The sequence below is a fragment of the Petaurus breviceps genome, unplaced genomic scaffold, assembly GCF_028583685.1.
Source record: "Petaurus breviceps papuanus isolate PSGF00001 unplaced genomic scaffold, PetGlider_PUasm1.0 38, whole genome shotgun sequence".
Classification (NCBI taxonomy): Eukaryota; Metazoa; Chordata; class Mammalia; order Diprotodontia; family Petauridae; genus Petaurus; species Petaurus breviceps.
This window is the reverse complement of record NW_027186304.1, coordinates 8912742-8937764: the sequence shown is the minus strand read 5'-3', so window position 1 is coordinate 8937764 and position 25023 is coordinate 8912742. Positions and strand designations below refer to the sequence as shown.

Here is a 25023-nt window from a genome sequence, read left to right as displayed (position 1 = left end):
CCTCCCCAGGCTTCAGGTGCACTTTAGCCTAGGGGCAGGGAAGATCTTCCAAATTTGTATTCCCATTACAGTAACCACAAAGATTTGTATACTCAACATAAATAGGGAAGCTTGGGAGAAAGGTGTATAGGTGAAAGGAGTGAAAAATTATGAATTCTATTTTGGCTGTGCTAAATTTGAGATATCTATGAAACATACAGTTTGAAAGGTTCAATAAGCAGTTGGTGATGTGAGACTACAAGTCATTAGAGAGATTAGGGTTTAATCACTTGAGTATTTGAGTGGTGAAGAAAATGTCATCCACAGACTCTTCACCAATTCGTATTTTTATTGTGTTTGAATATATATATATATATTCATTTATTTATTGAAAAAGTGATATTTATTCCCTTTTCCTAGGGACAGAAGATAGGGCCTAGATCTGAGATTTTATTAACATAGGGAACTTTGGGGAAAACTCCATAGGCAATTCCTTCTAACAATGAAAGTTGGCACATTTTTTTTTTTCACAAGGTTGACTTAGAGTATTTCCTGGATTGCTGAGAGATTAAATGACACGCTCAGAGTCACATGGTCAGTTTATGTCAAAGACAGGGACTTGAATCTAGGTCTACCTGATCTCAGTGGTAGTTCTACATCCACCATGCTATCTGTCCCTATTTATTATTTGGTTTTAATAATCAAAGATTCATCTATATAGTTTTGGGTGAAATGCAACTAATGTGCCTTGTATTGTTCTCTTATGTATGACACAGACTGGATATATAAATTAATTGATATAGGGAACTCTACCAATGCAGGTTAGTCCTTTTTTCTGTACCATATTTTTAGAGAACAGAGATTTTAATTGACTTGTTCAGTGCTGCATATTATGTGACGGGTCTTCCCGATTCCTAGGCCAGCTTTCTCTATACTATGCCACAATGTCTTTCTCTTTTAAAAACAAAATGATATCAAGATTTAATTTTGTCTTCCATTAGAGCACATTTATTTTTTTAAGCGATGCTTGAGATGAGTGTAGAGAAGTTGAGTTTCTTTTGTAAAGTGATCTAGTGGAAAAAGCAATTCTTCATACTAACTAAGTATGTTTAACTAACAACATCATGTTAAACAAATACACTTACATGATGTATGGCTTGTTCTATAGAAAATAGTGGCAAATTATATTAAATCAAAGAGTTTCTCAAAGCAGAGTTGCTCTGGAAAACATGCTTTGGAAAATAGATTTATTCTGTTACATTTGATTTATTTTTCTTTCAAGATAATATAGTGAATGAAATATATTTCTACTTGTATATTTGGATTCAGAGTCACTCTTACAAAGCCTACCTGAATTTTTATGATTCTTTTTCTTTGCAAATGCTTTTCTTAAAAAAAATAAATCAGAAAAGAGATAAAGTATCTTAAGACATTAAATAAAGTCACATGGCAAGTGCTTAATAAACATTGGTTAAATTGAATTATTTAACTGCAATGTTATTTAATGTCATTTTTTGGATTTTATTCAATAAAATATGAAAATTTATATGTAACAAAGTCAGGTACTATATATATGTGCGTATATATGTGTGTGTACATATACACATACATGTACTCACACATATGTATGTACATATACACATATATATGTCAATACATAGTCAAATACCTGACAGCAAATGGTCAACTGGCAATTCCATATCTACTTCCATTTTATACAAGAATTCATCCCATTCACATTCACAGTTATCATTACTATCTGGGTCTTTCTTTCCATCCTATTCCCCCCACTCATTTATGCTTTTATTTCTCCCTTCCTCTTATCAAAAGTTTTGTTTTTGACTATTACCACCCTCAATCTTCACTTCCTTCTATCAGCCCTCTTATTTTTCTTTCCCTCTTTCCTTGCTACTTCTTCCCTCCCTTCTCTCTTCCTGCCACCTTCCCTTTTTCCCCTTTCCCCTCCTATTGCTTATAGGGCAAGGCAGATTTCTACACCTGAGTATGTTATTCCCTCCTTGAGCAAAATCTGATGAGAGTAACATTCAAACAATGCTCATCTCCCTCCTTTCTTTCATTTTACTGTAATGTGTTTTTGTGCCTCTTCTAGTGATGTAATTTACCCTTTTCTGCCTCCTCCTTTCCTCTTCTCCCATTACAATTCCTTTTCACCACATAATTAGTTTTTTTCTTATAATATCAGAGTCAATTTATACCCACACCCTTTGTCTATGTATATCCCTTCTAAATGTCATAATAAAGATACAGTTCTCAAGAACTGTACGGCTCTACAAGTATCATCTTCCCATGTAGGGATGTAAATAATTTGTCCTTATTGAATAACATGTTTGTTTTATTTTTCTTTCCTGTTTACCTTTATATGCCTATCTTGAGTTGTATTTGATGATCAAATTTTCTGTTGAGTTCTGGTCTTTTCATCATGAAGGTCTGGAGGTCCCCTATTTCATTGAATTTCCATCTCCTTTCCTGAAAGATTATGGTAAATTTTGCTGGGTAGCTGATCCTCAGTTTTAACCCATGCTCATTTGCCTTATAGAATATCATAAACCTAGTCTTTTAATGTAGAAGTTGCAAGGTCCTATGTAATCTGACTGTGGTTCCATGGTATTTGACTTGTTTCTTTCTGGCTGCTTGCAATATTTTCTCCTTGACCTGATAATTCTGGGATTTGGCTATGATATTCCTTGATGTTTCAATTTGGGATCTCTTTCAGGAGGTGATCAATGGATTCTTTCTTTCTTTTCTTTTTTTTTTTTTTTGATATCGAAGGTTTGTTTTATTTCCAGAAGAAGGCACCATCACCACCTGAGGCACTGTTTCCCAGTACCAAGTTCTCCTGGCCCTGGAGCCATCAAGAGAACTTAAAGCGCTTTCCTCCTATGGTGGGCATGCTGTGGTCTTGTCCTCTGCAGGGTTGGAGGGCCCAAGTGGGAAAGAGCAGACTCAACATCCTTCTCCTTTATGGGCTCAATGATGTGGCCAGGCTTGGTCACCACACGGGGAGCGGTCAGCTTCTGGAAGCCTCTCTGCGTGTTCCATGTGGTGCCCACTGGCGTCTTGATGGTGTCTTTAAACTGATACTGGTGGGTGAACGGGAATGGAAGCACGTTTACCTGGTGGGCTGCCGCCTGGTTGTTCCGCTTCTCACTGATGACCACATTTGGCAAACGCTTGTCTTTCCTCTGAGCAGCCTTAGGGGCTTTGATGAGAAACCGGCGTCTCTTCTTGGCACTGATCACTAGGCCCGGACTGCCCCACTGTCCCCAGCCTGGCAGGCTCAGGTCAGTATCTTTGGGCTTGCTTGCTTTCTCAGCTTCAAGCTTCTCCTTCTGGAAGTCGGCGATGACACCGTCCCCAGCGAAGGCCTCCTTTATCATCTGCTTTTGGGCTACGTCTTCGTCACAGTCCTCCTCGGCTACCATGGTGGGGACTGATCCGGAGGAGTTTGCCTTGTGGGTCTTTGCTGTGATGATGGGGTGCAGATCAGTCATGGGCTCCTGCGGTACCTTGGGAGGACTCCTCTGCTCAGTCTGACTACTCTGCTGCTGCCTTTCCACTCCAGGCCCGAGCTGTTTCTGTTCTTGGCTAACTTCTTCCATGCCAAGTGTCTCTAGGGCCTCCATGGTTTGTGCTCTTTCTGGCCTCTCATCTAGCAAGGACTGCTCCTCTCTCTGGACGCTTGGCTTACTGGGGGAAGATGGAGCTGAGCTCACATGCTCTAAGTCTTCTTGCTTCATCTTCTCGTCCTTCTCGTTTATATGCTTAGAGAGGGTCCTCAGTTCAGCCAACACCTCCTCATCTTCCTTTGTCCTCCTGAGTGCTTTTGTTCTGTATTCCTGCTTCTGTGACCCCTGATTGACCTGTGACCCTTTCCAAAGGGATCGCATCTCTTCCACTTCCTGCAACAGAGTGTCCTCCTCGGCCCTAGCCTTTTCTTCCTCATCAGGCCCAGACTCTTCACTGGCAATAGGCTTCTTCTGGATGGGAGAGGCCTTGGTGTTGACCCCACGATTCTTCTGCATCCAGGAGTTTGGTCCTTCAATGCTCGTCTGCACTTCATTCACAATGTCAGGGATGAGGCCACCATCTTCTTCAGCATCTTCATCATGCTCACTCTCAGAGGGCACCTGAAGTTTCTGGGTCAGTTCTCTGTTCTTGGTCAACTGTTCCTGCATTGCCTTACGGGCATCCAGGTCATACTTGGCCATAATAGCCTTTAACTTGGCCCACTTCCCACTGTTTTGGTGCCTGAGGCTCATTCGCTCCTCCATCCTGGCCTTTTCCATTTTTTCCAGCTCTTCCAAGGCCGCAGTGGGATTAACCTTCTGCAATTCTTCAAACTGCTTGAGAATCTCCTTGGCCTTTCTTTTCTTTAGTACTTTGTGAAACTTTTTGCTTTTGATTTTCTTCTCTCTTCGAGCCCTGGCCTCGTAGTAGGACTACAGGGCCCGGGCTTTCTGGAGCTCTGCTCGGCGCTGCTTGGCCTCCTCCAGGCTCATGGCTTTCAGGGAGGCCTTTTCCACGGGTGTCAACAAAGGGTCAGTCAGAGGCTGCTTGTTCTTGTGGAGAAGGTTAAAAATTTCCTGTTCCAGGGGAGTTCTTGCCTTCCAGCCCCCAAGCACCTCCTCAATAGGGGTATCTAGTACTTGCTCTTGCTCCAGAGGAAAGACTAGCTGTGGTGCACTCCGATTCTTCAAGACTACTGGGTCCCACTTGCCCATGTCTTGGGAGGTTTTGCTGTAGGCAGCTTCCCTGTGGATCCATTCATTCTCCTCTTTGCTAAGGGGTAACTCCACAGTCTTCTTATTTTTGACCTTCTTCAGCTGCTTCTTCACAGTGCCCAGTGAGGAAGAAGGCTTAATGGATGCCAGCAGCTCTGCAAGTTCCAGTTTCTCCCCTGTCCCTTCAGTGCTGACATTGAACTTGGACACCTGCAGACTGGCTTCTGATCATTCAGCCAATCTCTGCCTGTTCTTTCCATCCAGGCTACCAATGGTTTCCTGAAGCTTTCAATGTGTCCTCTCTCCATCATCGTCCTCCTCATCTTCACTGGCACTCAGTGGGTATTCTTTAAGTAAATCTCCCACTTCTTCCCGTTGGCCCAATGCCAGAAAGCTCTTTTCAGGGACCTTCCCGTTCATGTTGGCAAGCAGCTGGTATCCTCACATGGGCCTGGGAGTCGGAAGTCATCAATTGATTCTTTCAATAATTATTTTGCCTTCTGCTTCTAGGACCTCAGGGTGGTTTTCCTTGATGATTTCTTGGAAGATGCTGTCCAGGCTCTTTTTTCATCACAGCTTTCAGGTAGAACAATAATTCTAAAATTATTTCTCCTGATTCTATTTTCTAGGTCATTTGATATTTTTTCTTTTTTTGTGTCTTTATTAATTTTTTTGTTTACTTTTAGTTTACAAGATTCAATTCCACAATTCCTTGAGTTTCAAATTTTCTCTCCCTCCCCCCTCCCCCCAAGATGACATACAAATCACTTGATTTTCTAATGAAGTATTTTATATTTTCTTCTATTTTTTAATACTTTTGATTTTGTTTGACTAATTCTTGATGCTTCTTAGAGTCATTAGCTTCTACTTGCCCAATTCTAATTTGTAATGAATTGTTTTGTTAATTTAGCTTGTACACTTCCTCTATTTGCTCATCTTGCGAGCCAATTACTTGATTTTTGAGCTCTTTGCCAAGGTAGAACTCTGCTTCCACCATAGAGAGTTCTGTGTCCCAAATTTCTGGGGTTTTGAACAACTGTTGTCAGAAAGCTGTTGTGCCTTCTTCTAGGCACCTGTCTCAGAACTGTGAGGAAGACTGCCTTTCCACAGCCTCAACAAACACCTTACCACAGCACTGCCACCCAAGACTATGACCCAGATCCAAGCAGGACAGAGCAAGAGAATCCTGTTTCAGCACCAGCATAGAGATTCTTGCATATGCCCTCTGGTTGGCCACTTGGTCCCCCCACGATCGGTAGGCTTGGAGCTCAGGAGGCTGCAGCCACTACCACCTCCTCCACCACCCCAGGGGAAGGGACCAGGCTGCTCTCTTCTCTCACCCAGAATCGACAGAGGCCCCCAGTGACCTTTTACTTTCTCTTTGGCATTTATGGGTTCAGAAGTCTGGAAACTGCTATAGCTGCCAGTGATTCACTCTCCTAAAATCTACTGTGGCTGGTCTGTGCCATGGGTCTGGGTTGGCCTAGATCACACAGGACTCCACTCCACTTCCATCCCGGTGTGATAGATCCTTCCTGTTGGCCTGCCAGGATGCCTTCAGTGGAAGATTTATTTCTTTTTGTCACTTTGTAGGTTCTGTAGCACTAAAATTTGTTTAGAGTCATTTTTAAAGATATTGGATGTGATTGGATTGGGAGTTTAAGCAAGTTCCTGTATTTATTCTGCCATCTTGGCTCTGCCCTCCTCCAACATTTATAATTTTCTTGTTTTGTCATGTTAGCCAATCTTTTTTATTTTTTTGCCTTTTTGGAGGGCAATTGGGGTTAAGTAACTTGCCCAAGGTTACACGGCTAGTATTTTTGTGCGGGTGTTAAGGGTCTCAGGCCGGAACCAAACTCGGGTCCTCCTGACTCCAAGGCTGGCGTTTTACTCACTGTGCCACCTAGCCACCCCATGTTAGCCAATTTTATAGGAGTGATGTGGTGCCTCAGAATTATTTTGATTTTTTTTAATCTCTCTGATCAATAGTGATTTAGAGCATTTTTTTCATATGACTATAGGTAGCTTTAATTTATTCCTCTGAAAACTGTCTATTCATATCTTTGATCATTTATCAATTGGGAAATAACTCACATTCTTATAAATTTGACTCAATTCTCTATATATTTTAGAAATGAGGTCTTTATCAGAGATACTGGTTGTAAAAGTTCTTTCCCAGTTTTCAGCTTCCCTCCTAATCTTGTTTGCATTGGCTTTGCTTCCACAAAAACTTTTCAATTTAATGTAATACAATTTATCCATTTTGCATTTCATAATATTCTCTATCTCTTTTTTGGTCATAAATTCCTCCATTCTTCATAAATGTAACAGAAAACTATTCCTTACTTCCCTAATTTCTTATAGCATCAGCCTTTATAACTAAATAGTGTACCTATTTGGACTGTATTTTGGTATACAGGGTCAGATGTTGATCTATACCCAGTGTCTGTTTTTTTTTTTTATATTTGCTATTTTTCCCAGCAGTTTTGGTCAAATAGTGAGTTCTTATTCTAGAAGCTGGGATCTTAAGGTTTATCAAACAGTAGATTACTATAGTTATTGACTACTGTGTCTTGTGTACCTAACCTATTCCTCTTATCTAACTCTCTATTTCTTAGTCAATCCAAGCAGTATTGGTGATTGCTGCTTTATAATATAATGTAAGATCTGGCAAGGAAAGGTCATCTTCCCTAGGATTTTTTTCATTAATTCCCTTGATATTCTGGACCTTTTGTTCTTTCAGATGAATTTTGTTATTATTTTTTCTAGCTCTATAAAATAACTTTTGCTAGTTTGATTGGTATGACACTGAGTAAGTAAATTAATTTAGGTAGGATTGTCATTTTTTAATATTTTTTTATATTAACTTGACCTGGCCACAAGCAACTGATGTTTTCCCAATTATTTAGTTCTGACTTTATTTGTGTGAAAAGTGTTTTTGCCATTGTGTTCATATAGTTCCTGGGTTTTTTTTGGCAGGTAGATTCCCAAATATTTTACATCTTCAGTAACTGTCAATTGCATTTTTAAAGGAATTTTTCAAGTTTTCTTCTTCCACTCTAATTTGCCTTTACAATCCTTCTTGAGGTCTTCCAAGAAGACTTTTGAGGCTTGAGATCAGTTCAATTTTCCCTTAGCGGTTTCATATGTGGGTATATTGACAATGCTATTCTCTTTCAAATTTTTTGTTTTGATCTTCCCTGTCCCCATCATAAGAATCTATGGTCTTTGTTTTCCTGTGTGGCTTTTTGTTCATGGTGTTTGCCTTCTTCCTGTCTTTTAAAGTTTATCTCTGCTCCTGGGGCACAGGGAACACTGTCCCTTGCTTCTTATGGTGGAGGCTAGGGGCCTGGTTACTGACATTGTGTGCTGGGGCCTCAGGTTCTGGTAGCTGAGAGTGTAGAGGCTGTAGTTTACCTGGTGTCTACCTGGTGTTTAGCTGGAGCTAGTGGTGACTGGCGTATGCTGATGCCAGATCATGTTGTCTACATTTCCCCGGAGATTACACTGACACTCATGGAGTGGGATGTGGGGGTGGGGAGTGGTCTGGTCACTGGAGATAACCTCCTCACCAGGGGCTGTGCTGGAGCATGGGTAGACTCAGTTACTGGTGGACACCATTCTGCTCTGCAAGTGGTAGTTCTCTGTGCTGGTGTCTGCTGATTCCCCTGGCTGTGAAAAGGCACAGAGGGATCCTGCTGTTGTCACTTGCTTGCTCTACCACTCTGGCACTCAGGATCTCCTGCTGGAATACTGGGGTAGAGTTTGCTGCTGGCTTGCCATTACACATCCTATCACCTTCATCCACAGCAAGAGGGACCTTTCCCATAAAACCCCCTAGCCTCATGAGCTTAAAAAACTGTTATATTCCACCTTTCCTCTGGCTCCACTGTTCCAGGATTTTTCCCGGATTGATATTTCCTGGGTTTTTCAAAGTCAGTAGGGGAGAATGAGAGTGAATTGTTGCTTACTCTCCCATCTTGGCTGCCAGAAGCAACTTATGTTCTTATACTTAATTTTTGTCTCTGTGCTCCCTGCACCAACTACATCATGTTACACATAGATAATTGTTAAATGATTGATGGCTGAGTTAAACTGAATAAAGAGTGAAGCTTTATAATGAAACTATCTGATAATATGACTTAATGTGAGAATGTTGAAGGCTAAGCTTGTAGTCAGGGATGTCAGTAATTTGTACTTTCCTTTCCCTCACCCTCATACCCCCTTTTTGTGGATTAGGCTCCTTCTTTCCTTGGAGAGATTTTTTTTCCCCTCTAGCAAATTTCTTAACCCTTCCCTTCTGGAGAAGCAGCTTTTCCTTAAAACCAGACACAGGTCATTGTGGATACCTCATTTAGTGTCTATCCAATCATTTAATTACATAGTCAGTATTGCAGCTTCAAGGTTAGAGAGATGGTGAAAATATACTCTCTGCCTATGGAAGTTTTAAGAAATTAATCAAATGCTCCTTTTTTTTTTTTAGTTCCAAACAGATCTCACTCTAGGAAAAACCCAAAATGTTTATAGTATGTGAGAAATATTGCAGAGGTAAAATCAATAGGCCTTGGCAATAGATTGGATGGGAGGGGGAAGATGTGAGGTATATTGAGCAGTACAGGTTAACTCCAAGATTGTGAGCCTGAGAGGCTGGGAAGATGTGTTGCTCTATTTAGTAATGAGGAAAGTACTGGTGGGGAAAGTTTAGTGGGAAATATAATGATTTCTTTTGTGGATATGTTTAGTTTAAGAATTCTACTGCATGTCCATTTGGACATCTGGGAGACTGGAGATCACCAGAGAGATTAGGGCAGAAGAGGTAGATTTGTCATTGGACTAGAAATGGTAATTAAGTCCTTGAGAACTGATGATATAACCAAGTGAAGCAGTATAAAGGGAGAAGAGAAGAGGCACATGATAGAACTCTGAGGGAAATGTATGATATGGATGAGCATCCAGCAAAGAGACTGTGAAGGGACAGTCAGACATGTAGAAAGAAAACTAAAAGAGAGTGGTGTCCCGAGGTGAGAGATGACAATATCCAGGAGAAGAGAGTGGTGAACAGCGTCAAAGACACACACACACACACACACATATATATTATATATGCATCTACATAGAAAAAAATATAGTTGGCAGCTAGGTGGCACAGTTAAAGAGTGCCAGAGTTAGCAAAACCTGAATTAAAATCCAGGCTCAGATTTGCTAGTTATGTGACTTGGGTAAGTCACAACTTCTATTTTCCTCAGTTTCCTCATCTCTAAAATGGAAATATAAATCAGCACCTCCCAGAGATGCTATGAGGATAAAATTAAATGGAATTTATAAATAACTTTTCAAACGTTTAATAGCTTGATAAATGCTACCTGTTATTATCATTATTATATAGATGCACAAATGAATTCATATATAAATGCATATAATTCAAAATTTACTTAAGCTTTTAAATTTTAACTAAATCAAAAGCATGGTATGCAAATAGGTCAACTCCTCAACTACCACTTGATGGTTTTAAAAGAAGCACATGTTTGTTGCTTCATATTCAGTTATCTTTGTAGAAAAGTATCCTATGATATTAACTGGTTAGATAATAGGTTATAGTGTTTTGGTTACTCAGATGTCATTTCTTAAAAAAAACTCTCTTCCATTTTACATGAGGTTAATAGAGGGGGGGTTTCATTACTTTTTATCCCTTTGCAGGCCATCCTCTGTCTCTTTCACTAGATTGAGATCTCATATGACATAAGAAAAAAAATCTACTTTCTACCAGTTATTTTTTCATAAACAAAAACACAGACTATTTTTTTTTTCTGGTTAGAAAGCTAGCTCTTGCAAAATAAGTTCATGGTCATGTGGCAATAGGAAAAAATATACTTCATAAATAGTCAGCTATCTAGATATTTCATTTCTTTATCTTTTCTTTTAAAAAGAACCCAACTTTCTAAAATAGATAATGAGTTCAAGTGAAATCAGTGAGGTCTCATTATTATTGTTGTTTATTCATTTCAGTCGTATCTGGTTCTTTATGACACCATTTGTATTTTCTTGGCAAAGATACTGAAATGGTTTGCCATTTTCTTCTCCAGCTCATTTTGCAGATGAGGAACTGATGAAAACAGGGTTAAGGGACTTGCCCAGGGTCACACGGTAAGTTTCTGAGCCTAGATTTGAACTGAGAAAGATGAGTCTTCCTGATTTCAGGTCTGGCACTCTATCCACTGTGCCACCTAGCTGTCTGTCATTTCATTTCCCTAAAAAACAAAAGTTTGAAGAAAATGACTGGAAAGACAAACCATTTTTTTTTGCAATATTCAAATAAATGAAAACGACTATATCCTTTGTAAAAATCATCACCACTCCATCTCTCCAAATTCTGGTTATTAAAAAAATTCTTGGCTATCTGTCCAAATGCTTCCTTTCAGTTAGGAATTATGTTAACAATTAGCCTAATTATTGTACCTTTGAAGTTTCCTTTAGGTATGCAAATCTGTATTCATGATTGGAGAAATATTACAAATTTATGACCACAATAGCACATGAGAAAAATGGTCATTTTGTTATGGTTTGTACTTATTTCAAAGTTTTATTTGTATGGGTCAAATGTTGCACAATTTCTTTTTGTAAGGTATAGATTAGAAAAATATAGTAGCACAAAGAGGTCTTGAAATTTTGCACCTAAAAAGCTAATATAGTCAAAATGAGGTGGACTTCAGTGAAATATTTTCTTAGTATGTAAAGTTCTCTGTGCAATTTCAATTGAGTAATGGATGTATTTCAGGCAATGCCCTGGAGGCAACTTTCTCTGTAAAGAGAGCCTTCATATTAAACATGCATTTTATGCTTCATTCAAGGACACTGAATTAGTACTGTTAATCCATTACTTGACCTTGTGGAGATTATTTTAATATAAAAATAAAGGAAAATATAGAAAACTAATAAGCCAATAACTGACCTTGGTGGTAAGTAAAGTAGACAATTCATTTAAATGACAAAAGAGCTTACAAATTAAAAGCAAAAGGTAAATTTAATGTGATTATTAAGTACCAGAAACTTTCTAATACCTAAGCACATGTTGACAGCAAACTTCTGCAGAAGACATGAAGCTGGAATGGAGGACTAAGATATCGAATGCTAGTTTGTTTGTTTGTTTGTTTGTGTGTGTGTGTGTGTGTGTGTGTTGTCATTATGACAGACTAGAATACTGGGCTGATTTTAATGATATGCAATTTAATAAGGTCAACTATAAATTCTTACATTGAGTTAAAAAATAAAATCAGTAGAAGATAGGAGAAACATGTCTCAACATCGGCTCTACTAAAAATAGAAGTTTTGTAGGTTTTATGCTGATTATGAGTCATAAATATGACAGGAAATCTAAGAAAGATAATGCAGTCTTAAGAAGTATTAAAAGAGACAACTCTAGAAACAAAAAGGTTATATTCCTTCTATATGCTACCATGGTAAAATAACATTTGATCTCAGGCTCCACATTTAAGAAAAGACATTGACAAATTACAAAATATGCAGAACAGGGTAACCAGGGTGCTGAAGAGCCTTCAGTTCATGTCATTGAATAAGAATGAGCTGGGACTATTTAGCCTCAAAGAGAAGGTCATGGTATGCTTGGGAAGGATACATAGAATGTCTACCTCCAAGTATTTGAAAAGCTCTCACCTAGAGGGGGAATATGACTTGTTATATTTGGCTCCAGATGGTAGAACTAAATTATGAAACTGGAGTTTTAGCTTGGTATAAGGAAAAATATGCTAACAAAGATGTCCACATGAGAAATTAACTGCCTTGGGAGGTGATGGCTTTCTCCTCACTGGAAGTCTTCAGTTAAAGACTGAATGATGCCTTTTCCACTATACTATGGAGGGAGTTGTTATTCAGGTATGGGCTGGATTATAAAATCACTGATATCCCTTCAAATTCTAAATATTTTCTGATTCTGTGAGCAAGATAAAAGAATAAAAAAAGTTTGTTTCTGGCTTTCATGTAATCTTAGAGTACATGAGGATGACATGATGAAAGAGAAGAACAAAGTATGACCCACTGTTTTCTCCACACTCTTTACAACTTATAATTTGATATAGACTGAAATAACTCCTAGAAGATCGTGTCATTGCTTGCCACTGACTTCTTGCCTAGCAAACAGCACATCATTTTGGACTGTATGATTGTGTTTCAATTTGGCCTACTTGGTGCTGTCACTTTCCAAAAGCAACTGGCATTAATCCATTGTCTCATAAAGTGCCTGTGTGTGTCCTTGACTTTATTCTGTTTCTATTATTTGGGATTGTGCTCTTGCTAATGTTGAACTGAGGTTTTGGATCAAGTTGCTTTTGTGTCAGGACATCCTCCATCCTCTTCTTCCTATCAAACTAGAAAACTGACTTTTGATGGAAAATGTATCCTAAGTAGACCTAAATATACTCCTGAATCTCATTTCTATTGACTGCCTTGCCAGATAGATGTAACTGAATTATTGATGGAGTACAAAATAATGTCTCTGGTATAAACCTCACGGAGGTTTTACAGTGTGTTAGGATTAGATTTTGTTTGGGAAATAATTGGTTAGAATGTATCATAGGAATCACACTTTGTAGATGAGGAAACTAAGGCACAGAGAGGATAAGTAACATGTTCAAGGCCACCCAGTGAAAAAGCCAAGACTCCAGTCGGGTCCTTAACCACACGTCTTTTTTTGGCTAATTTTTTGACATTATAAACTGTCTACTCAACTAGAATAAAATGTGTTTCCTAATATGGCCATTTAACCATGTTTAATATGTATTCTGCAACATTTCTATAAATAAATGGAAATATGACTTCATTATTTTTAAGTTTCTAATATAAAAAAAACAAGGTATGAAAGCTTAAAATGTGTTAAAAGTTGTAATATATTTTGTATGAATGGGTAAAGTTTTATGTCCAAAGACTTTTAATAAATGTTTAGAGGGTAAAACAAAGTCACATTTGCTATTTTTCTATAAGGCAGTACTGCTGATTTGACAGCATCAGTCACAAAACTGACTTTTTCAGTGTTATACCTCAACAAATGTTAGGATATCAAAACTAACCAATGTCAAAATACACCCATAACTGAACTGAAATAGCCTTGTGCTTTAGAAGTAAGATTTTCTCATTAAATGGAATTTGGCATTAGAAAGAAATGGGGGAAGAATCTTAAGTGAATTGTTAAAGTACTTAGCAATTTTTTTAAGAGTGAAATATTAAGTATAAGATCTTTTGAAAGGGAAACAATTTTAACTCAATAAATTATTTGAATAAAATATTTTCACATGTGACAGTTTGCACACTGTAACATAAAACATTATTCTCAGTAGATCACCACCCCAAAGCTGATGGTGAATTTAATATACTGTGTAAAAATTTAGGATATAACTATGTCTCAACTTTATTACTTTTATAATTTTCCATCACACTTGGGAAAATTGTAAGGAAAATAAAATATTATTAAATAACTCAACATTCAAAAAACATTTATTAGACTCTTCCTACAAGCTTATAAAGTATGAAGAAACCTTTTCTAAGAGATCTGTATTAGCATACATTCTACTTTAAGTAGCTAAGGACGATATTGCTTGTCAATTTACACATCCTGATAGTACATCTCTGAAGTTGTTTTCTTTGTAATCTATTACTGAGGAGGACAGTTACTGGCTCTTTAATCTTGCTTTCCTGCTTTAAACACTTTCCAAAATCCACATATATATTCCTCTCTTCCTTTCTATCTCTCCAACCCCCAACTGTCCCTGCACCCTTCTCAAGGCCAAATTATACTCAAGACATCCAAAGACTTGTTTCTCTTTACAGCTTTTGATTTACTGTGTATCATTAGGCACCAACAATATTTTTTTCTCCCTGAATATTTACATTATTTTTGTTGACTGAAATGTTTAAGCTCTGAAGATAAACTTTCAACTCTTTTTTTCTGGTGATAGAACAAATCAAAAACTTCAGAGATGAATAAATATATTAATAATCTTTGCACTATATAAAATATAATGAACTAAGGGTTATTTGTATTTCAAGCTGTTACTGAATCATAGAACCTCAGAATTAGAAGGAATCTCAGAGGTCAGTTAGTTTAAACATCTCCAAGTGGTTATTTAATCTCCAGCTAAAGATCACCAGTAATAGGGAATTTATACTGCCTCTTGAGACAACCAGTTCATTCCCTTTTGGAGTGATTGAATTATTATGAATATTATCTTTGTACACATCATAAATATGCATCCAATTTTGCTCTCTAGGCAAATTTTGTTATTTAGTTTAGTACAATTCTTTGTGACCCCATTGGGGGTTTTCTTAACAAAGATACTGGATTGGTTTGCCATCTCCTTCTCCAGCTCATTTTACAGATGTGGAAACTGAGGCAAACAGGGCTAAGTAAGTAGCTCAGGGTCACACAGCTAGTAAGTGTCTGAGGCCAGATTTAAACTGCACTCTTCCTGACTCCAGTCCCAGTAGTCTCTCCACTGTGCCACCTTGCTGCCCTCTAGATGAACAAGAATAACTAAAATTCTTTTCCACACAAGAGCCCCTGAAATATTTGAAGAGAGATATCATGTCCCACAGTGTATCCACTTTTTCATGATAACAGTGAAGCAAAACAGAAAAAAAATGCCCAATTCTTTAAATTAGTCTTTTTATGGAATGCTTTTCTCAGGTCTTTCTAGTGACCATCAGTAATTTTCTTTCTTTCTTTTCTTTTCTTTTTTTTTTTTAAGCAATCAGTGTTAAGTAACTTGCTCAAGGTTACACGGCCAGGTGTTTCTGGGTGGGTGCTAAGTGTCTGAGCCCGGATTCAATCCCCAGGTCATCCCAACACTGGAGTCGGTGATCTTACTCACTGTGCTACCTGGCCGCCCCCATCAGTAATTTTCTACTTAATTTTTCTAGTCTTTCCTAAAATATGGTGCTCAGAACACAGCACAGTTCCAGTTCTATTCTGAACAACACACTCTTGGTTATTGCAATGAATAATATTTCTCCCTGTCATAATATTTGCATTATTACTATTAGTTTCATTATGTGGAGATATTTCTCATTGAGATCATAGATGCAAACAAATTTTTGCTTTTGTGGCCACAGAAAATTTTAACTTGAATTTTTATGAATAAAAATCTTAATTTACTCAATTTACCTATATGATACTAAATCCATTAATTTTACCTAAACATATTTTCATTTTTAATACGTAACACAGTGCACATGTCAATATTGCTTCCTCCCAGTTTGTACCCTGACCAATTAAAATCTGAGTACTCTGTGACTCAAAATACTCTCCAAAATATAACTGATATGTTTATTTTTATGATTCAGTCAGAGGACAAACAGTACAAAACAATTCCATTTCAATTAAATGTGTTAAGAATAATAGCAGAAAATTTACTGCTCATGCTATGCTTCCACCTACAACCTTGCCATTTCCCTGTTGATTTTCAGTTCATTCTCATAAATAAAAATCCACATTTTTAAAGGAGGGAGTGGATCTGCACAGAAATTGTATGTGTGTGATCTATGCAGGTGTGGTACCTATAGCTTAGGTGCCATATATATTGAATGCCACCTACAAATCTATACTCTGTCTATGGGAATTCGTTATGATTGCTTAGCCTATTTCCTGCAGAAAAGAGAAATCATTTTTTCCCCTTCAGTCTCCTAAGGCAATGTCTAAGAATCTCTTCCCTTTAGCTTTTTTTGCACTAGAAGAGAGTCCTTAGGATATTTTTTTTTAGAATTTCTGTTTTTACTCTCCTTTTTTTTAAACTTATCTGTTGACTTCAGATCTCCCCTTGACTTTACTTCCTCTAAGAACCATTTTAATTTTCTATTGTTCACTCCATTAGGTAACAACAGATGTTATTATTATCTTCATTTTTCAGATAAGTAGCCTAAGGCTAAGAAATTACCTTGCTCAGTCACACAGATAATAGTAATAGAGATTTAAACCCAAGTCTTTTGATTCCATAGAGTCCTCTGTCTTTTTGAGCACTGAAACACTTTTTATATCTCTCATTAGATTCAAGACAGGGACCATTTTGGCCTCTTTTTGTATGCCTAGAACTTAGCACATAGTAGGTGGATTAATAAATGTTTGTAATTGGTGAATTGTACTTTTTACTAAATCTAGATGTCACATTTTCTTCTGTTGTTAATATTTTCTTTGTTGATTTATCTGCTCATGTTTAATGGCTTTGAGCTTTCTTTGGTAATTTCAGTTTTCTATTGGCTTTCTGATTCTCTCCCATCTGATGATGGTAATTTCCTTTGAAATGGATCTCAAAAAGTCTCAGCCTCCTCCCATGCAGAGCAATTTATACTTCACCAGTTTATGGTCCTAGCTTCATCATGAGCTTTCCCCCCTCGGGTTTAGTGGAGCTCCACATAGTAATACCACTCCATCCCTAACACATATGGTGTCTTAACCTAGCATCTAGTCTCACTCTCTATGTTTCTGTTTCTTGGTCTGAACGTGGTTATTTCAGAGCTTTGCACTACTAGTGCTACAGGATTTTTGGGGGAGTGGCTGGCTTTTATTGTAGCAAGTGCAGACTTTCATAGCCTGGCACCTGGGGTATCCAGGGGCACTTGGAAAAAAAGAGGGATCCAGCGTGGGGGGAATGGGTTTTGTTGTAAACCCACATGTTAAGGTCTTGGGCAGTAGCATGGAAGGTAGAGGAGGGGTACTGAGTGAGCTCAAGTTCACTGAGCATCAGTTCATGTTTTTATTTTTTCTTATCTTCTTTTAGATTCTGGATATTCTACACTATGGAGGCAGCTGAAGTTACTTTGTCTTTGACACATTATTTCTATTTTGGAGAGGTCTCAAAGGTCCTGGGAATTGTAAAAAAAAGTCTGGATCACCATCTTGTTGTTCAAATGACCTGGAAGTTGTTATGTTGCCATTTATACATATAAATAATCATGTACAGGGCTATAGAGAGATAGTACAGTTCTGTGTATAAAGGGCTCAGGCTTAGGAAGATCTAGTTTCAAGTCCTGCCTCTTTTTTTTTTTAAGCAATCGGGGTTAAGTAACTTGCTCAAGGTTACACGGCCAGTTATTTCTGGGTGTGGTGCTGAGTATCTGAGCCCAGATTTGATCCCCAGGTCATCCCAATACTGGGGCCGGTGCTCTTACTCTCTGTGCTAACTGGCTGCCCCCAAGTCCTGCCTCTTATATGTGTTATCTGTGTGACCCTGGATATGTCACTTCATTTCTTGGTACACCAGTCAATATTTTAAAACTGTAATTTGCAGAATAGTTTCAGATATACACTGGTAAACAGAATTTCTTTTTAAGGAGTTATCTGCTTTGAAGAAATTATAGATTTGTAACAAAAATTAAATTACATATTCCACCTAATGTGTTATGCATACAATATAATAAGAAAGACAATATTAATATATATTTTGATTTTAGTATTCAAGCACTTTATATGAAATGGAAGGAAGTTAGTTAATACAAATTGAAGATGGGAAGTTCAGCTGTACTTTGGGTTAGTTGAATCTCTTGTGTCATTTTTTTCAAATGTTTTGAGTTAAGGAAACCCCAAATGTGTTTTGTTAAGCTCTTTACCCTTAATTTTTAAGCTCAAGTGTAACTTATAAGAAAGTCTTTCCATGTGTTTATAATTTATAAGTCATCAAAATATGTAGGGTTTTATTTTTACATTATTTGATGTTGGAAAAAGCCTCTTGAGCCATTTATTTCCAGGGGCTTTTGCTCTATTTTTGGCAATATTATACTAAGCCAGAAACTAAAAGGTTTGGTTTGAAATTCAAAATACATCAACAAAATATAGAACTGCATCTTAGCTAAATATTCTTCTCAGTCTACATTTTCCTTATTAAGAAATTGAGAAAATAACCATTTGAAATTTTCTCCAAGGACAAGTAATGATATGAAGGTAAATTTTGATTACTTTCTACCTAGAGCCTTGCAATGATCCTAAGTATTAACAGACACATTTGTTCTTAAGTTTCTCTATTTCCTCTTTGATTATTCAAATGCACATGGACCAGCAATTAAAACCTTTAGAAGCAGGATATTTCAGCCCTAAAGTTTTTACTTTTTGAAAGTCTGATTCTATCCTACTTTGAAGAAATTATACATAATTATATTGTATTATACCTATATATGTATACATATACATACATACATATGTATACATATATTACACATAAGCACACAAAAGTGCTTATAATTTGTTTGTTAGAACATAGATAGGAGGCAGTTAAGTGGCTCAGTGGATAGAGTGCTAGGCCTCTATCTCAGGAAGATGTGGTTCAAATATGGCCTGAGTCACTTACTAGCTGTGTGACCCTAGGCAAATCACTTAACCTCTGTTTGCCTTAAACCACTTATAAAGGAAATGGTAAACCACTCCAGTATCTTTGCCAAGAAAATTCCATGGGCTTGGCTAGGTGGTGCAGTGAATAGAGCATTGGCCATGAAATCAGGAGGACCTGAGCTCAAATCTGGACTCAGACATTTGACACAATTACTAGTAGTATGACTTTGAGTAAGTCACTTAACCCCAATTACCCTCCAAAAAGCAAAAAATAAAAAAAATTCCATGGAAAGTACTGGTATGCTATGGTGCATGAAGATTTGGACATGACTGCATAGCAGCAAGAGAACATAGAATGAGTGGACAAAGAGAACTGCATACTATAACTGGATGTTCAGAGTAAAAATTCCTTTATATGTCCACTATTTATTCATATGTTGCGCACTTTAAAATCTGAAATGGGATCATAAGCATAGGAAATGAACTACTGACCTTGAAAACAAATAAGGAAAATACAGCTACTCATAATCCAAAAGACATTAAAAAATAACTATGATTTTCCCTAAAGTCTTGGTTTGCTTGTGTATGATTTTTGTGAAAATGGATTGAGCATAAAGGTAACATTAGAGGGGAAAATATTTTCTCCATGTGTTTCTGAAATTCCTAAACATATACAATATGTCAGCACAGTTTATTTTGATTATGTGATTAAAATCAGACATAAACAAGTGAAAGGAAATGTCAAGTGAGAAAAATATAACCCTCTTCAATTTGCAAGTGGATAAATTTTTATGGAATTTCTGACTCCATGTATTCCATAAATGAATAAAATCATAATGAAAGGGAGTAAAATTTATTTTCTGAGCATTTCAAACAGGTAAAGTGAAAGCTCCTTTTACATAAAATGAATTTCTTCATTGAATTTTAAAAATGAAGACAATTAAGTTCATATTCCTTTAATCTTATTTGCATGGTGATACCAAAAATTTTGCAACTGTCCAGTTTTATGCAAGATACAGTTTTAGATATATCTAGTATTTTGGTGAATGGTATCCCTGGGAATTATTTGCATACCCTGGATTTCATACTAAGTCAGAATTGGTCCTATATGTGTATTACAATCTATCGTGGTTTTTTTTTTTCCTTAATTTTAAATGATGTATTAACAAAAGTGTGATTAGGATTTTTTATACCTGGGACAGGAACCACAAATCATACCCAAAGGCAAACAGCATGAAAATTCCCCTATTTTGATAAGGAGGATGGGCAGTGCCCTATCAAGATGGGATATAGAGAGAGCAGCACACCATCTTCTGGGGATGCTGTTTCTCCTCTCCTTCCTCTGGGAGGGTCATTTTAGGAACAGGTCTTGGTATACAGCCCCAAAGGGTGAGAATAAATTAGTGTAGTGATCCTGTGGCAATCATATTTATTTATCAGGCAATTTGGAGCATTTTTAATCCTCTTTTTATGTTCAATATAGAGAGTGTCCTAAGAACTTCAAAACATTTTTATGCTTTTTTTTTTTTTTTGCTTTTGGGAGGGCAATTGGGGTTAAGTAATTTGCCCAAGGTCACAGTTAGTTTTTGTGCATGTGTGTTATGTGTCTGAGGCCGTATCCACACTTAGGTCCTCCTGACTCCAGGCCTGCACTCTTACTCACTGTGCCACCTAGCCGCCCCCATTTTTATGCTTCTTTACCACTCTGTGTAGTGTCCTATTATGATTCATCTTAAAGAAACAATACAGAGCTATTTCCAAATGTGCTATTTAGGATAGAGCTAAAGCCACATTTACAAGTATATTTAATTTAAACTAATTTTTAAGAATATAATTTGGAGCTAAGTTTATTTGTTTTCTTACTCCTTGACATCTAGGAAATTGTTTTTTGGAGAATGTGTGTGTGTGTGGGAGGGGTGATAGCAATTATAAAAAAATTGATATTGAATCAAAAAATATGAGAGGCTTTGAGGTTATTTCCCATTGCCTGTCATTTACAAAAAAAAAAAAAAAACAGAACAAAGTCCAATGGCACTTAAAAATGTTATGTTAGAAATGTAAGGGACATTAAGGATCTTCTATCCCAATTTCATGATTTTACAGAATGAGAAATTGAGGTTGAAAAGAGAATACTGGTGCATGCTCTCTCTCCTGTTTTGTCCTCATCGAATCACTCCCACCACCCCATTCTTAGTGTAGATTTTGTTGAGAAGTATCAGAAAATTCCTAGGTCTGAGGAAGGTTTTTTCCACTCCCTGAGGTGACTGAACTGACCTTTATAGGTTTTTAGGAATCATAACAAGCATTCAGGAATAAAGGGAATACCTATATATGTTTCTAGACATACCATGGGTTCAAACTTGATTCCCTTTTCCCCTCCTCCACTTTCATTCTGTCAATAGGGCAGTTTGAAAAGTAGAGAACTTGAAGAAAAAAAAAGGCCTCTAGGAAGGAGTGCCCTTCTTCCCCCCAAGTTCTCCCTTTTAACAGGATGATTACACATAAAGGATTACAAATTACAAGCAGTTTAGTTAATCTACCAGCATTTGTTGAAGTGCTTATATATTGTAAGTATATTACCAGGCACCATATTAATCATTGAAGCTAAAATAAAGAAGGGCAAAAATATGGTTCATATCCTCAAAGAGCTTACATTCTAATAAAGGAGCCAATATATCAAAATTTGGGCACATAGATGACATATAGAGAACATTAGGACACAGTCTGAAATAGAACAGCATTAGTAGCTTAGGGGATGGGGTGGGAATGGCAGGAATGGCCTTCTACAAAAGGTAGAAATTCAGTTGGGTCTTGAAGGAAAAAGGCATGTGTAATGGGAATGCAAATTTGGAAGATCTTCCCTGCCCCTAGGCTAATGTGCACCTGAAGCCTGGGGTGGGAGGCTCGATTTTCAGTAGATACTTCTTGATTGGCCAGTGAGTCAATAAGGTTGTTACATTCTCTGAGCCAGGAGGAGGCTATATAAGCCCTGATGTGTAGCTTTGTTTTGGGGGCTCACTTTGAGAAGTGTTCTGTGATTTGATCTGTATTCTGGGAAGCCGTTGTCCAGGGCTCCCCCGGCTTTGAAAAACCCAGATGTTGACTGGGTATGGATGTAATGGTTGGACAGTTTGGAAATCTGTCTGCTTGATCTGTTTCTGTCTTGATAATTCTGCCTGTATGCTTTGAAGTTCGGGGTGCTGACCCTTTTCCCCTGAACAAGGTAAACGATATATGTCTGACTGATGAAAGTAAGCTTGTTAACCCATTTTGAGTTGCTTTCCTTTATCAAAGCAGATCCAAGAACCTGTGGGGGCGGCAAACCCTGAGGACGCTGGGGTGCTTGCTGCTACAGCATGGAAGATCGAAGTGGAATGAGGAAGAAAAGCGTGGGGGACAGTCAGTGCACAGAGTTGGGCAGCGTAGTTGGATCATAGAGCACATGGAAGTAGTTATGTGCAAGAAAACCAGAAGAGGCCAGTCTGTGAAGGACTTTAAATTTCAAAGGGAGGCTTTTACATTTTATACTGCACTTATTACCTTTGAGGTAATAGGGACCCACTGGATTTTAATTAAGTGCTGTCCTTCTAACAACAGTGTGGGTATTTTACCCACTTACCTATAATGACATCTTGGGCTAATGCCGCTTCTGTGCCTGTTTCCTCATGTGTAAAAATATAGGTATTGCATTTCATCAGCTGTAAGTACTATGATTCTAAGGTTACCTGACTTCCAGCCTAGAGCTCTTTGCAGTCTTCTCATGCTATCTCCTGAAACAACCAGTAAATGCAGTGTGTGTGTGTGTGTGTGTGTGTGTGTTTATGTGTTTAATTAATTTATTTAGGTTATAGAACTGAATTAATGGAAAATTCTTGATCTCTTCAATTCAACGTTTATTACTTGCCTACTATGTCCAAGGCACTGTGTTAAGCACTAGTAATACAAAGACAAAAATTAAATTGGGTCTGCCTTCAATGGCATTACATTCTAGTGGGGAGAAAGAATATGCAGAGAGAAATAGGTAAATATGATGTTACTTTAGTGAATAGATGAATTTGGGATATCAAGGAAGGCTTTGCACATGGTGGGGCAGTTGAGATTAGACTTGAAGGAAATTACAGATTCTAAGAGGAAGAGATAATGAGAAAGCACCTTCTAGGTATAGGCAATAGCTTGCATTATTAATGTTGTTTAGTCATAGGATCATAGCTTTAGATCTGGAAGGGACTGCAGATATCATCTGAAATTTTCATGTTTTTAATGAAGAAAAGGAAGTACAAAGGGCTAAGTGACTTGCCTGGAGTCATAAGGTGGGTCAGGATTTGGACCAAAGTTCCCTGATTCCAAAGCCAGTAATCTTCCTATCATATCTTGTTATTATTCTCGCTGTATGTCTCTCTCTCTCTGTCTTTCTCTGCACTCCCCTCAAAAGTTAGACAATTTACAGAAAATCATACAATCAGCTGGTGTCACTGTAAGAAAACGAATTTCCTCTGAGCCTTAATCTAGTATAATTTCAAATTACATAAATATATCTAAAATATTGATAATTAATCACTGCCAGTAATTTCCTGAATAAGAAACCCCTCTAACACATACTTGGCAAGTTTCATTCAGCTGTTGATTGAGGACCTCCAGTGAGAGGTAGTCTACTCCTCCCAAGAAAATCCATTTCCCTTTTGGATAGCATTATTGTAATTGTTAGGAAACCTTTTCTTACCTTAAGTCTAAATTTTTCTCTTTCAACTTCCCCCATTTTTCTTTGTTTGCTCTGGGGCCAAATAGAAGTAGACTCCTTCATCCATATGACAGCTCTTCAAATGCCCCTGACCCCTCCAAATCTTCTTTTCTTTATACCAAGCATTTATTTTTGGCAAAAATTGCAGTTCAGTTAAGTCTACTGCAGAAGATTACTTTCTGATTTATTTTATTCTTTTTCCCTTTACTTCTTTTATTCAATCCATGCCTTATTTTGTCCTTTTTCTATTATTTTGTCCTCTTTCTATCACACTTTTAAGCAAGGGAAGGGACCCAATCTTTGCAGAGTAACTGTAAAAGTAGTGATAGTGATACATATGCATCAAGGAAAGGAAAAAAATGGATGGATGTTGTAGAATGAAAATCACATTTCAGTTTCACATAAGGAAAAATTTCCCAATAATTAGAGTGGTCCACAGGTGGTAACAGATTCTTCATGACTGGAGATTTTCATGTGAAATTTGAAGATCACCTGTTAGGGATATTGTAGAGGGATTTCTGTTCAGGTTATGGGTAGGTCTAGAAGTCATTTGGATGTAACAAAGTACCATGGATACTCACTTCTTAGCTGTTCTCAGAAGTCCCAGCAGATTTTTCACTGACAGTTGCCATATCTCTTCATCTGCCTCTAATGAAACCTCAATTTCCTCAATCAACAACTTTAAAAATAATTTTAAAATAATCTCAAATTAATTTTTTTCTTCTTAATCCTCTTTACTAGGGCCACAATAATTTGTTGTCTATCTTTCCCCCCACTTTCACGTGTGAGCAATAATGGACTACTGCAGTGATGTAATGATGTATGCAACAACTTTTGTAGGTCAACTTGTGAATATAACAATTTATAACACTCTATTAATGTTCTGTGTTCAATGTAACATAAAAGCAAACCTTTTGCGTGGAACTCATTTGTAAATTTGGAAGTTCTGTTATCACAATATTGCTAGAGTATAATTTGGTTAAAAATTATGTACCTGTTTCTGTCAGTGGTCTAAATGTGCGTTTTTCAATACTAAAACTTTCCTAACCATAGGGTTGGCAGAGGAAGGGAAGGGAAATGAATTTTTATTCAAGTCAACAAATCTTAATTGCATAGCTACTGCATGCCTAGGTCATATCTCTCCTGGCATTTACTCTGGCTATCCTCCATGCATGGCATTTTCTTCCTCTTCTATTCTGCTTATTGACCTACCTGTCTTCCTTTAAGTCTCAAATAAAATC

General features: G+C 37.4%; 2 protein-coding genes and 1 pseudogene across 6 annotated transcripts in view; 1 reads left to right on the top strand and 2 right to left on the bottom strand.

The window, feature by feature from the left end:
- CCDC102B (coiled-coil domain containing 102B) overlaps nt 1–25023 on the top strand; it is a 762014-nt gene that overhangs the window by 47518 nt on the left and 689473 nt on the right. The window lies entirely within an intron of this gene.
- LOC138170327 (U3 small nucleolar RNA-associated protein 14 homolog A-like) lies at nt 2733–4286 on the bottom strand. Its single transcript, XM_069099568.1, has one exon. The coding sequence runs from the start codon at nt 4284–4286 to the stop codon at nt 2862–2864; it is 1425 nt and encodes a 474-aa protein (XP_068955669.1). The 3' UTR covers nt 2733–2861.
- Nucleotides 4363–5141, bottom strand: LOC138170328 (U3 small nucleolar RNA-associated protein 14 homolog A-like; annotated as a pseudogene).